Source organism: Aethalodelphis obliquidens, unplaced genomic scaffold, assembly GCF_003676395.1.
Source record: "Aethalodelphis obliquidens isolate GAN/ISIS:26980383/991018 unplaced genomic scaffold, ASM367639v1 scaffold75, whole genome shotgun sequence".
Taxonomy (NCBI): domain Eukaryota; kingdom Metazoa; phylum Chordata; class Mammalia; order Artiodactyla; family Delphinidae; genus Aethalodelphis; species Aethalodelphis obliquidens.
In genome coordinates this window covers 3,162,767-3,175,686 of record NW_020838019.1, presented here as the reverse complement: position 1 = coordinate 3,175,686, position 12,920 = coordinate 3,162,767, and the positions used below count along the sequence as shown (strand labels likewise).

Genomic DNA, 12,920 nt, shown 5'->3' with positions numbered 1-12,920 from the left:
GAAAAAAAAAAAAAGATGTCTTCTGTAGAACAAGAGACGTGAGGATTACAGTGCAGGATTGGCCCTGCATTCAGCTGTAGCATGCGACAGACATTTCATCCTCCCACCTGCCCGCTTACTCTGTAATATCCCACCCAATTTTTAAAAAAATTGTGGGAAAGTACACGTACATAAAGTTTACCATCTTAACCATTTTTTAAAAATTAATTAATTAATTTATTTTTGGCTGCATTGGGTCTTTGTTGCTGTGCACGGGCTTTCTCTGGTTGTGGCGAGTGGGGGCTACTCTTCGTTGCGGTGTGCGGGCTTCTCATTGCGGTGGCTTCTCTTGTTGCGGAGCACGGGCTCTAGGCGCGTGGGCTTCAGTAGTTGTGGCTCGTGGGCTCTAGAGCGCAGGTTCAGTAGTTGTGGCACGTGGGCTTCAGTAGTTGTGGCTCGTGGGCTCTAGAGCGCAGGCTCAGTAGTTGTGGCACGCGGGCTTCAGTAGTTGTGGCTCGTGGGCTCTAGAGCGCAGGCTCAGTAGTTGTGGCACGTGGGCTTCAGTAGTTGTGGCTCGTGGGCTCTAGAGTGCAGGCTTCAGTAGTTGTGGCGCGTGGGCTTCAGTAGTTGTGGATCGCGGGCTCTAGAGCGCAGGCTCAGTAGTTGTGGTGTATGGGCTCAGTTGCTCCACAGCATGTGGGATCTTCCCGGACCAGGGCTCAAACCCGTGTTCCCTGCATTGGCAGCCGGATTCCTAACCACTGCGCCACCGGGGAAGCCCTCCCTTAACCCTTTTTAAGCAGACAGTTCACTGGCACTAAGTACCTTCGCAGTGTTGTGCAGCCATCACCACCATCCACAGATCTTTTCCATCTTCCCAAACAGAAACTGTGTCCCCATGAGCCAGTGACTCCCCTCCCTCCCACAGCCCCTGGAAACCACCATTCTCCTTCCTGTCTATCTAGGCATCTCATAGAAGTGAGTCATACAGTCTTTGTCCTTCTGTGACCAGCTCGTTGCACTTAGCACAGCGTCTTCAAAGGATCCCTGGACTTCTAAGGGAAAAGTATAGCATGCCCTGGGCGGGGCCGCGGACATGGAGGAGAGGGGCAGCCCTGTTTCTTCTCCTCTCCCTGGCCCTGTCAGTGGAGGCTTTGCCTCACTACCGTCGCCCGTTGGCTGTCATTTCAGAAATACTGAGTTTTTAGCAAGCGCCGGGCTCTGAGCTGACACAGGGCCCAGCAGAGAATGGAGAGATGAGGTCCCTGCCTGCAGCTCATGGCCTAGTTGAGGGGCAGGGAAGCAGCCTGGTCACTGCAGGTTGAGGAAAGTGCTAGAAGGACACCTGTGCAGGCGAGAAGCTGCACCAAGACAGGGGCCCCTCATCATACGGGCAGGAAGGGCTTTCCCAGGGCATGGCAGTCAGATGCGGAGGAGACTGGGGAAAGTGGGGGGAGCCTCGGGGCAGTGGAGTGGCCGCCAAGAGGGCTGAGTGAGGAAGGAGCTTGGCCTGGGTGGGGAGCTGAGAGAAGGTGGTAGAGGCTGCGGGGCCAGCAGTCGCCGGACCTTATAGGGCTGTCAGGCCTGGGGTCCGGAGCCCGGATCTCTTCTGGGTGTGGTTGGGACCCACTGGAGGTTAAGCAGAGATCTTCCACTTCCCTGCTGCCTGGAAGAGAGAACCTGGGCCATTCCTCTCACGACACTTTGTACTCTCAGTGTCCCATCGCCATGAAGAGGAAGCCCTGGCTGGAGCCCGGGTCGTCGGCAAGCGGGGGCTTGCAGGGGTGTCCCCCTGGTGGTGTGGGTGAGGGCAGGTTAACCGCACTGTGTGGGGAGATGAAAAGCCAAAAATAACAATAACCGAACCCTGAACCACTGTGCAGCATGTTGTCAGTGTAACGTGTGTGTGTGTGTGTGCACACACGCCTGGGATGTGGGGTGTCCACGATTGTGCGTGTGATTGTCTGTGAGACTGTGTGTAAGTGCCTGTGGACTCTTCACGAGTGTGTGTGCACCTGCGTGCATTCCATTTTGGGGTGCCTGTGAGTGTGCCTGTGTGTATGTGTTCGGAACCCAACGGGGGATTATACAGAGATTTCCCACTTCCCCTGATGGGTGACCTCGGGGTGTCTGTGAGAGCGTGCATTTGGGGGTGGGCGTAGGTGCGGAGAGAGGAGGAGCCCTGTCATGCCACGCTGCATCCGTAAGTGCCCCAAGGGCGGTGCCCACACGATGCCTGGCTCTCTCCTTCTCCCCCGTGAGACACAGCGGGTGATGGGTGGGAGGATTCTCAAGTCCTTTGGAAGAAAGGGAGGCACAAGGGGATTATCATCAGACTCTTGAATGAGGTGCTTATGGAAAACTTATGCTCTTCTCTCTGAGTGGTTGAGGGAGGGGCTACCTGCCCCCCCTCCCCAAGATGGCCATTTTGACGCTCCTGTGTGACCCCAGGGAAGGCGGGTTTCCCAGGTTTGCTAGCACCTGGCGCACCCAGAAACCCTTAGGCTGCATGGTGGGCCCCGCCCTCAAGGCAGCGGTACCCAGGGCCTGGGGGACCACGCTGGCCTCAGCAGAGCTTCATCTTCTATGCTCCATCCTCTTCTCCAGAACGTAACCCTGGAGGGTCCCACATCCCACTCCCTCAGGTGAGGACCCTAAATAATGACGGGCCACGTGCCATCTAATAGCACTGCCCACCTTCCCCCCACCCCGGGCATCAGCCAGTCAGTGTACTGGAAGATATCTCGAGCATCCTGAGGGCCTCGCAAAATACCAGCGGCCTCAAACTGGCAGCCCGTGGGCCACATTTGACCTACAGACATGTTTTCATTGGCTGCATCACGCTTTAAATATCAAATGTTTTATTTTTTTGCGGTACGCGGGCCTCCCACCGCTGCGGCCCCTCCCACCGCGGAGCACAGGCTCCGGATGCGCAGGCTCAGCGGCCATGGCTCACGGGCCCAGCCGCTCCGCGGCATGTGGGATCTTCCCGGACCGGGACACGAACCCGTGCCCCCTGCATCGGCAGGCGGACTCCCAACCACTGCGCCACCAGGGAAGCCCTTCCCACACCATTTTTAATGGAGTTTCAGCACCTCTCCCTCGGTCTCTCCCCAGGCTCTGGTGGCCTGTACGCTTCGGTTCCTGCCCTGCTCTGGCAGGATGGAATCCTATCTTTCAGAGGTCTGACTCAGGCTCTTTGGGGGCAGGGGGCCATGTCTTAATTCATATTTGAGATGAACCCCAGGGTCTGGTTCCAAGCAAGCGCTTGGCTAATGTGTTTAGAATGGACTTCCCAGTGACCCGTGACAGGCCAGTGCAGTGTCCCCACCCCGGAGGGGCCAGAATCCACAGCAGGGAACTAACTTGTGGTCGCCTGGCACACCACAGCCCAAACCCTTGATTCTCGGTCCTTTGTCCCAGGTTTGCTGGGCACCCTGTCCCTGAGGGACTCCCATCTCCCTTTGGAGAACCAGCAACAGTGGTGGCCAGATTAACTTGGGACTCGGCGCCAGGCTTGTCGCTGAGGAGGGGCACATCTATAAGCAGCCCTGGAAAGATGTCACCCTCCTCTGCCCGTGACACAGCCGTAAGCCCTCATTTTCCCTCGCACAGCTGCTACCTAAAGTCGAGTCGCTGGCCTGCGATCGGGCCCCTTTGCATTCTGAAGCGCAGATCCCCAGAGTCCTCGGGGCCTCTGGGCGGGTGTTATTAGTTCCCTTGTTTTGTTGGGTGACTCTGAATGGGAGCCTGTTTATGGGCTGAGTCCTAATAGAAGGCTTCGGTTGCCTCCTCATAATCTATTCTCTCGTGGGTTTTATTTCCGAAGCACAGCCGTACAGAACCTGCCCCCTTGGGAGTTTCTTGGGCTTTTTTTTTTTTTTCACAACAACATTTTCTCCCACATTTTCACTCAAAGGAAGATCTTTTTCCCACTCACGGGACTGGTTGTTGGCCAAGGCCACCTGCTTTGGGCTCTTGGGTCCTGGGTGCTGCTGGGCACTGGTGAGAGGGGTTTACAGGGGGTCGTTGCTTGCCCACCCGGGGTCCTTAGAGCAGCAAGGAGAATGAAAGAGAGCAGACAGTCAGCTCCTTTGGGGACACGTCCAGCAGCAGCAGTCAGGGTCACGCGGCTCTTCCTCACATGGCCCCAGGTGACGAGGTCCCCGAAACCGCTTCTGCTCTGGGTTCTGCCAGAAAGCAGTAGATCCCCCCAAAGCCAACCCGCTGCTCCTTAGAAGCTGGAATCTCCCTCCACGCCAGGAGTTCCGGATGAACTGAGGCTCTCACGTGAGAGACAGACTTCCCCAGCTAAGCGGGTACGACGTTCACTTCCTGCTGCTCTGGACTGGCAGACGACAGCCTGTCTGGCTGTCTGGGAGGCAGGGTCAGGGAAGCCCCACACACGTCCCCACGCGCAGAGGAGCTGCCTTGGCCTCATAGGCTTTGTCCCCGGACGGTGGGTCACCAGCTTCACTCAGGACCCTCCGATGCCAAGGACGGGTCTCCCTTCCACACGGGCGAACCTCTCCTTGCCCTCTGTGCAAATGGGCAGCCTCCGGCTTGCTTGGTGGGCCCAGGGGGACGTGGGGCGCATACACGTCAGGGCCCGGGTCCCCGGGAGAGCAGCTGCGTCACCGGGCAGGCATTTAGGGGGAACCTCAGCCATCACTCACTCCTAATTTTCATGACGTGCATTAGCGAAATTGTGCTGTGAGTATTCATTCAGTGCTGTTCATGGTGTGCTCTCGAGTGCGCTTACCGTTTGTCAGAAGTGCAAACTAGTGAACATACGAGGCTTTAAGACAGGCCATCTGTTCGTCTTAGACCCTTGGACAATTGTCAAACGGTTCTAAAAATAAGTGCTCACTAGCAGAGAGGGGCTGCCCAGGTGATACACAGCAGAGGGGGAAGCAGGGCCGCCTGCACCTGTATCCTCCCCAAAGGGAAAGATACAGTCGTGTGCTGGGGATGGGTGGGGGCCCGAGAAGGGAGCAGAGGGGGTGAGAGCCTGAGGGCCCTGCCGATAGGCCTTTCTGGCTGGAGGTGTGTGCGTCTCCCTGTTCCTCGCCTCTCGTGTAACTCCGCAGCTCAAGTACTTTCGATGGCTCCCCGTGGCCCAGATTTAAGGGCAAGCTGCCTCGTCTGGCATCAAGGAGCCTCATCAATAAGACCCCCTCCTTCCTTTCCAGGCTTGTCTCCACGGCACATACCCCGTCCTTCTGCCAAGCTGAATTATTCATTGTTCCCCCAACATATGTTGCACTTTTCACATTTCACAGGCAGGAGAGGGCTGTGGTGAAGGGTGGGCTCTGCATACAGACCGCACAGGTGCAGCTCCCGCACCACCATGAACCAGCTGCAGCACCTCCACTCTGTGCCTCAGTTTTCTCATCTGTAAAATAGGGATAATGAGAGTATTTAGTCCCCAGGGCTGTCGTGAGGCTTAAATGAGTTACTGTAAGTGAAGAGTTAAGAATGACATAGTGAGCTCACGATGAGTGTTAGCTGTGATCGTCATCAGGATTCTTCACACCTTCAGCCTTTGTCTGGGTGGTCCCATCTCCCTGGAAAGCGAACACACACACACACCAGTGCAAATCCTAACCCGAGCCGTCCTCAAAGGGCAGCTGGGAAGCCAACTTTTTCCTTAAGCTCCCCCCAATCAGAAATGTTCTCCCCACAGTTCCTTTTTTTTTTTTTTTTTTAATTTTATTTATTTATTTATTTTTTTGCGGTACGCGGGCCTCTCACTGCTGCGGCCTCTCCCGTTGCGGAGCACAGGCTCTGGACGCGCAGATTCAGCGGCCATGGCTCACTGGCCCAGCCGCTCCGCAGCATGTGGGATCTTCCCGGACTGGGGCACGAACCCACGTCCCCTGCATCGGCAGACGGACTCTCAACCACTGCGCCACCAGGGAAGCCCCCACAGTTCCTTTTTGTGAAATCTCACCCCCTCCTTCAGCCGTGAGCTGGTAGCAGGCCAGGATGTGCCTCTCTCTCTCTCTCTCTCTCTCTCTCTCTCTCTTCCGTCTAGCACACACAGCCAGGCTCCGTGTTTGTTAAACAAATAAATAACAGAACCTCGCTTAGCCTGAACACGGCTGCAGTGTTAGCCCGAAGGATCTGCCTTTTCCCCTGGAAACGAATCCTCCCGTGGTTAAGGCAGGTTCTTGGACTTGGTCCCTGCTCCTGGAGACTGCTCCTTGTGACACCAGCCTTGTGAGAGCCACTGGGGCTGAAGCCGCCAGGGAGTGGCTAGCGGTAGGCAGCGGGGAGAAAGGGGATTAACCGCAGCCTCTTTCCCAACCTAGAGCCAGAGGGAGGTGATGTGGCGAAGCCAGGTGGGCTCTGCAGCTAGGGCTGGGTGAGCAGGGAGGGTGGGATGCTCTGGGTATCGGGGCTGTGTCCTTGTGCCCTTAAGTCTGCCACAGGGAGGTGAGGCCCGGCCCCGGGACCAGGCCTTCTCTCGTGCCCCTTGAGAGTAAGGGGCTGTGAGTCCAGGCCGCCCCCATTCACTGTGGACTGTGAGCTTCTCAAGGGAGAGGTTGGGGCTCCACCTCCGTGTGTCCGGTGCCCGGCTGGGGCCTCCGTGAACCGCTGTGGAAGGGATGAGCGAATGAGTGAATGACGGGATGAGTGCACACCTCCTCCCTCCTCCACAAAGTCTCCGTGAGGCTCTTCGCCTCACCAGACGTCCCACTGTTCCCTGGGGGGAGGGAAAGCAGTGAATTGTGGGTACAGAGGTTGTAGCCAGGGGGCTGGTGGGGAGGGGGCAACGAGGAGAGGACCTTTATTAGACGCTGCTGTTCCAGAGATAGGACCATCCAAGGTGCTGCCTTCTCCGGAGCGGTACTGAGATCTCGCCAGCCCCGGGGACACACAGAAGGAGGAGCTGGCAGAGGGATCAGTCTGTCAGACCTCCAAGAATCCCCCACTGCAAGCCCCCAAGCGTGTTTGGTGCCATGGGGGTACAAGCAGGGAGCAAACAGCCCCTCGTTCACGGAGCTCCCTGTATCTTGGACACCGTTTATGACAATGTATGTAGCACTTACTCTTGGCCAGCCTGGGATAAGTCCACACACATTATCTCCTGAGTCCTCAGGGCATCTTAGGAAGTGGGCTCTGTTATTTCTGCCCCACCCCCCCAAGCCCCCAGAGGTCAGGGAACTTGCTCAAGGTCACATGGCTAGTAAGTGGCAGAGCCAGGATTCAAACCCAGGACTCAGCCCATCTCAGCCCATAAGGGCTTGCCCCCTGCCTTGGGATCACTCAGGGCAGTGGCTAGCACAAATGGGGCACTTGCAAAGGACCAGGCGAGGTGCCAGGACTTTAGAGATATTTTGTCATCAGCGTGGCTGGAGCACAGGAGGGGCAGCTAATAATGACCCGCAGTGCAGAGAAACCCTGTCCAGCCCGTGCCCGTGCATCTCAGGATGTGCAGAGCAGTCTCTCATTGCCTCACAGGCAGTGTTTTCCAGGCCACCAGGCAGCCAGCATGTTTAAGCACCACTAGTCTTTTCTCCTTGACTCTATGGTGAGTGGACATCAAAGGGAGACCAAGCAGGGTCCCAGACCAAGGGACAGAACACAAGGCCAAGACCTGGAGAAGAAATCCTGATTGCCGACCGGGGGGGACACACCAGTGTGTGTGTGTGTGTGTGTGTGTGTGTGTGTGTGTGCGCATGTGGTGTGTATGCATGCCTGTGGCAGGGCATGGAGGTGTGTGGAGCCAGGGGTGCCTCCTGGGGCTAGTGAATGGGCCCCCCACCAGAATCTCCAGCTGCCCCATGCTAGGGTGTGTCTGTGCTTTGGGAAGGATGGTCCAGCCACAGACTCTGTGATCCTGATGTTCCCTTATTGCCCAACATACACCCTGGCTTCACTCCAAATGCAGGTTATTTTACTGCTGAATTCCTAGCAACAAGTATGGTGGTGTCACCCAGGGATTTAGTAAAGGTTTTCTGAATGAACGAATGAATGAGTGAATGAGTGAATGAACAGCCATGTAAATGAACGTGAGGGTGTGGGATCCTCACCTCAGCCCTCTGCGGATGACTTCCACAGAGACGGTTCACCAGGGCCCCAGCTAGGGCCCGAACTCTCACCCGTCACTTACTGGTATCCCGGGGGCAGATGGCCCAGTGCACCAGGCAGACGTGCTTGGAGCAGGCGCTACCGGAAACCTCCACCAGGAGAGCCGCACTGGCTCTGCCGGGAGAATGGATCTCGGCTGCAAACCCGTGCCAGCCACCCACCTTCCGTTCTCCCATTTTATTTTTCTCACCTGCTCCTGGGCCCACACGTGCATCTCCCTGGCAGGCAGAGAGGCCCGTGTGGATGCCAGCACCGCCCCTCCCCCAACCCAGGGACCTCCCAGTCCTTGCCGGCTGCCACCCCTGCCCCAGCCCCGGCCTTTATGATGCCGGGAAGTGTTCATCTGCGGGGTTGGTAGCATCTTTAAAAAACGATTTTCTTCCTTCTCTGAAGGGACTAAATATAGCACAGGCATAAACAGAGAAATAGACATTAAGCCAAAATGCCCTTGTGAGAACCATGCCGGGTGGAAGGAACTCTCAGAAGACTTGACGAAGCTCCCTCATCCCTCGAACCAACCGCAGCTTCAAGCCTTGGGGGAAGCAGCCATGGGTTTTTAGGGTTATTGAATTGTGCCGCCCGCCAGTGGCTCCGCCGGGAGCTGCTCAGTGCACAGGTATGCTGGCGATGGGTGAGTCCTCGTGACAGTCCCTGCCACCCCCTCTGCCCTTTTCGAGACTGGGCCCTGGGCCTGTGGAGGAGCTGATGCCGTCCTGGCTGAGCACAGGGGCTTCTCAGCCACCCCCATACTTATTGGGTGGCCTTGACCGGGCTCCCTCAGAGCCACCATTCTGCACCCTTAAGCCCACAACCGTCGTTTGGGTGTCTGTGTGCCTCTAGGCATCCCCCCCACCCCACGCAGTCAGGCTCCTCGAGGGCCGAGCCCAGCTGGAGTCGTCCCCTCCCTTCCACTGTGCCCGTCCCAGAGCACAGCACCCAGCAGGCATTTCACAGCGCAGTGCTGAATGAATTCTGCTGCCTGGCCCCCTCGGGGCATCAGGTTTCCACGTTTCCATCTGCTGCGACATCCTGGGCTTTTGTTCCTGTAGAGCTTCAGGTAAGGAGGTTTTACCCTCTTTGAGGAAGTTCTTCCTTGAGTCTAACTGAAGACCCGCCAGCTACTGCCCTTTAAGAGAGAATGCCACTGTTGTTTGCACCTGAGAAGTGGCATTTATCCTTGAACTGTCCTAACCAGCAGTCCTAGGTGTAGGTTTCCATCACCAGGATTTCTGTGCGTGGCTGAGCCAGTGTGGACCATGTGTGTCACACCAGCCCTGTTCTTGGCATCTTGGCAAGAGGCTGCTTCATTATCCAGAGAGCCCTGGACATCCGCCTTGTCCCGTGTTGCTGGTGGTTGGTCCTGAGGACTTTGTGAAGATCAGAAATCATCTGGTTTTCTGCTGCTTATGAAACAGAGTCCACATCCAGGGGCCTTCAGGGCTCCCAGCAGTCTTCCCCGTGACCTCTGTGCTGGGATCGCCCCACTGGTGCCTGCATCTGCCGAGCTTACTGCAGCCTCCATACCTTCGTCTATGCTGTGCCCTCCTCTTGGCATGTCCTTTCCCCTTTCCACATACCTACATCCTACCCATATATTTATTCATTTATTTATCCTTCCATTGATTCAAAAACATTTACTCAGTGTCTCGTTGGTGCCAGAGCCTCGGAACCATAATTTGAGAATGAGGAAAGGGCTATACGTGTTTACCTTTCTAATATCCCTCCTCTCCCTCCTCCCCAACCCCCCACAAATCAAGAAGGACCGGACCACACCCGGAGAACCCGGGCCACGTGGCACTGTTAACTCGCTGGCTGTTGGCAGGGTGGGAGAGGGAGACCACCACGTCGTTCCTGGCAGCTGCGCCTGCTGCACCACCGCTGGGCATGGGAGGCCCGGGGGTCCGGTCAGCACAGTGTGCAGCCCTGGGCCAGGTGCTGGGGCCAAGAAAGGAAGTGATGCCCCGCTGCCTGCCACTCAGCAGAGGCGGCCAGGCTGGCCCTCGGGAGGCACATAGGTGTGGGGGCCGTGGGCTGGAGGTTCCTCGAGCAGCTGCAGAGATGGGAAGCGCCGTGTCCCAGAAGTCCCAGAGGACTTCACGAGTAGCATGGTTGGGAGGAGAGAGGAGGCAGGAGCTGAATCAGCAAAGGCTTGGAAGCTAGGAGGGTGGTTTGATGTAGGGTGGGCTCAGCTCCCCGCAGGACTGGCTGGCTGGCCGTGCACAAGTGCAGGGAGAGGTGCCTCGGCGGCAGGGTGGGCGCTCCCATGGAAACCGCCGCATCCCATCTGTGGCCTCAGACAACCTGCCTTGTGCCTCTGGGTCCCTGACAAGCCCACCGAGGTGCCAGGCTGCTGGCAGAGTCTGTGCTCATGTCTGGAGAGTTCAGATGATCCGCAGACTGGGTGCCCACGAAGGCGCAGGGCACTGTGGGAACCCTGCCTTCTCACCCAAGCCCCTGGCTCTCTTGGATTCTAGTTGCCACCCCTCCTGCTTCCTAGCTGGATGTCCTTTGACCCTGTCTGAGCCTCAGTTTCCTCATTTTACCACGTCCTACCTTGTAAGGCTGCTGTGAGGATCGACAGATGTGCCTGCAACCACACATAGCATGTGTGCTTGCCAAACTCTGGCCACGTGGTCCGGAGCCCAAGGAAGGAGGGCAGTAGTGGTTGGTGTACTGTGTTTCGGGAGTCAGCGGGCATCTGCTGTGTGAGGACGGGGCGCTGCCTCTCCCTGGCCGTGAGCTTACCGGAGGGGCTGGTGCCATCGCCGGGAGGCAGCAGCCGTGCCTGCCGTGGGAAGGGGCTGCCACCGGGGCCCTGGGCCGGGGAGCGGGGGTGGTCCCAGGCCTCCCGGCGTGGCTGCGGGCATCCTCTGGTCACCCTGACCGCCCAGACCCGCAGCCTGGGAGAGAGACGCAGCGCCACGCCTGACCCCTGGTGGTCATCGGCAGAGCTGCAGGTGCGGCTCCCAGCCCCGGCGGAGTGGCTGCGCTGGCGGGGCGCCCACTTCTGGGGAGGCTGCTCCCCGTCTCTGGGGGTCCTGTGCTGCCCCCGAGCAGGCCGGGTGGATTTTGTTTCCTTTCTCCAGGTGTCATGAGGTCGAATACCACCTGAGGCTTTGATGAGATCGGTGTGGATTTGGAACACAGACCACTGAAAAGAAACAAAAAGATTGTGGGCTCTTAGAGGCCAAATCCCAGCCCCAGGCCACTAGCTCCCGTGGAAACAGACCTACATTGCTGGCCTGCTCTGGCTGGTGTGAGGGAGGAGATACCGTGGGCTGTGGTGAGAGGGAAGCGTTTGGCCAGAGGGGCCCACCCGGGCCCTGGATTCCCAGGCGGATTCGGACAAACGACACAACAGCCTTCTGGCCAGAGCACCGTCTCACGATGGCACAGGCAGCCCCCTGCCTCGGCCACAGGCACCAAGCCGCCCACTTCCTCAGCATGTCCGTGCCACTCGGGTGTTTCCTGGCTGGAGAACTGCATGGCTCATCTGCTGTCTCCCTGAACTAAGCTCAGAGCAGCTCCCCAGAAGGCCCGAGAAGGAGATCTGGGGGAAGCCTGCAGGCGATCAGATAATTTCCTCCTGATCGTTAGAGCAAAAGGGAGATGGAGAGGTGAACAGGGATGTTTTTAATTCCCACTACCTCCCCAGCATTTCCCCTCTCTCTTCATATAGCCAGTCCCCACGGTACGACCTGAACGGTCTAAAAACAAAAATTCGTAGGGAGCCCAGGTTGGCAGCAACAGGAACCAATCCCCAAGCCCCAAATCAACGTGGCGTCTGGGCAGCTGCGTCCCCGGAGCACTTTTTCCTTGTTGCATTTTGTTTTGTAATAAACGAGATGCTTTTCCGCGGCTCTCGGCGTAAATGCACTGAGTGGGAGGGGACAGGCACGCTCTCCATTCTTCTGCCCTCATGCGTGTCCCTTTTCTTCGCCTTTGCAGAACCACACGATGAGCCAGCACGCACAGTGAGGGACCGCTCGACAGGACACCTCTCCGCAGAAGGCTTGCCGGAGACGCCGTGGGGAGGGCCATTTGAACATTACATCCAATCAAAGTGTCATTTGCAACCCAGATGTAAAACTCTAATGATTTGGCCATGAGGCGCTGCTATTATAAGCAGCTGGAAATGAATATTAATGGCAGAGATTAAAAGTATTCCATGCTCAGTATTTTTTATTGTCCTGCTACAGCTAGTGTGCTTTTAGAGTTTCCGCTGCAGACTACGTTTCTAGAGTTAGAGAAACCTGCTTTTTGAGGCTATTGTCCTTTGTTCCTTCATGTATTATATTGATAGTTTTTTAAAAAAAGAATTAGTGTGATTTTTTTGCTTTGCTTCTTTTTTTTTCTTTGTTTTTCTTTCCCCCCTTTCGGTTAACTACTTTTTAATTGCAATTCTAGGTAATTGTGCATCGTGATGTGATTGCTTGGCTATTGTCTGAATATTTCCTTTTCATTTTTTAATTAAAGACTAATGCTTTGATTGGATTTGCCAGTTCACCGGACAGTGATTAAAACTATGTAATGAATATAATCGGTTTCAGTGCAACTGGATGGTCTGCTTTTAAATGTGACTTAATCTGACTGCAGTAACTAGTACAGTTCAATAAAGGGAATCCATGCGATTAGCATCCGGCTGCTTGGTTCTCTCCTCCGCAGCCCAGGGCTGTGTGAGGGCTGTCGTCACCTACGGGGTGTGTCCCTGTGTGAGTTCCCGTGGATCACACGTGCACGTGGGCACCGGCACACAATGGACCCAGCTCCCGTCGGGTAGGAAGAAGCCTAGTCATCTAATGCACACAAGACTGGATGAGCTGGCACGAGGCACGGAAGTCAGA

The 12,920-nt window shown here is 56.6% G+C and overlaps 1 protein-coding gene across 1 annotated transcript in view; it reads left to right on the top strand.

The window, feature by feature from the left end:
• ZNF423 (zinc finger protein 423) overlaps positions 1–12,713 on the top strand; it is a 269,850-nt gene extending 257,137 nt beyond the window's left edge. Inside the window, exon 7 of the mRNA XM_027092155.1 lies at positions 12,025–12,713. Within this exon, the coding sequence (XP_026947956.1) occupies positions 12,025–12,054 (30 nt within the window). The 3' untranslated portion in view covers positions 12,055–12,713. The remainder of the gene's footprint in view (positions 1–12,024) is intronic.
• The last annotated feature ends 207 nt before the right edge of the window (positions 12,714–12,920 follow it).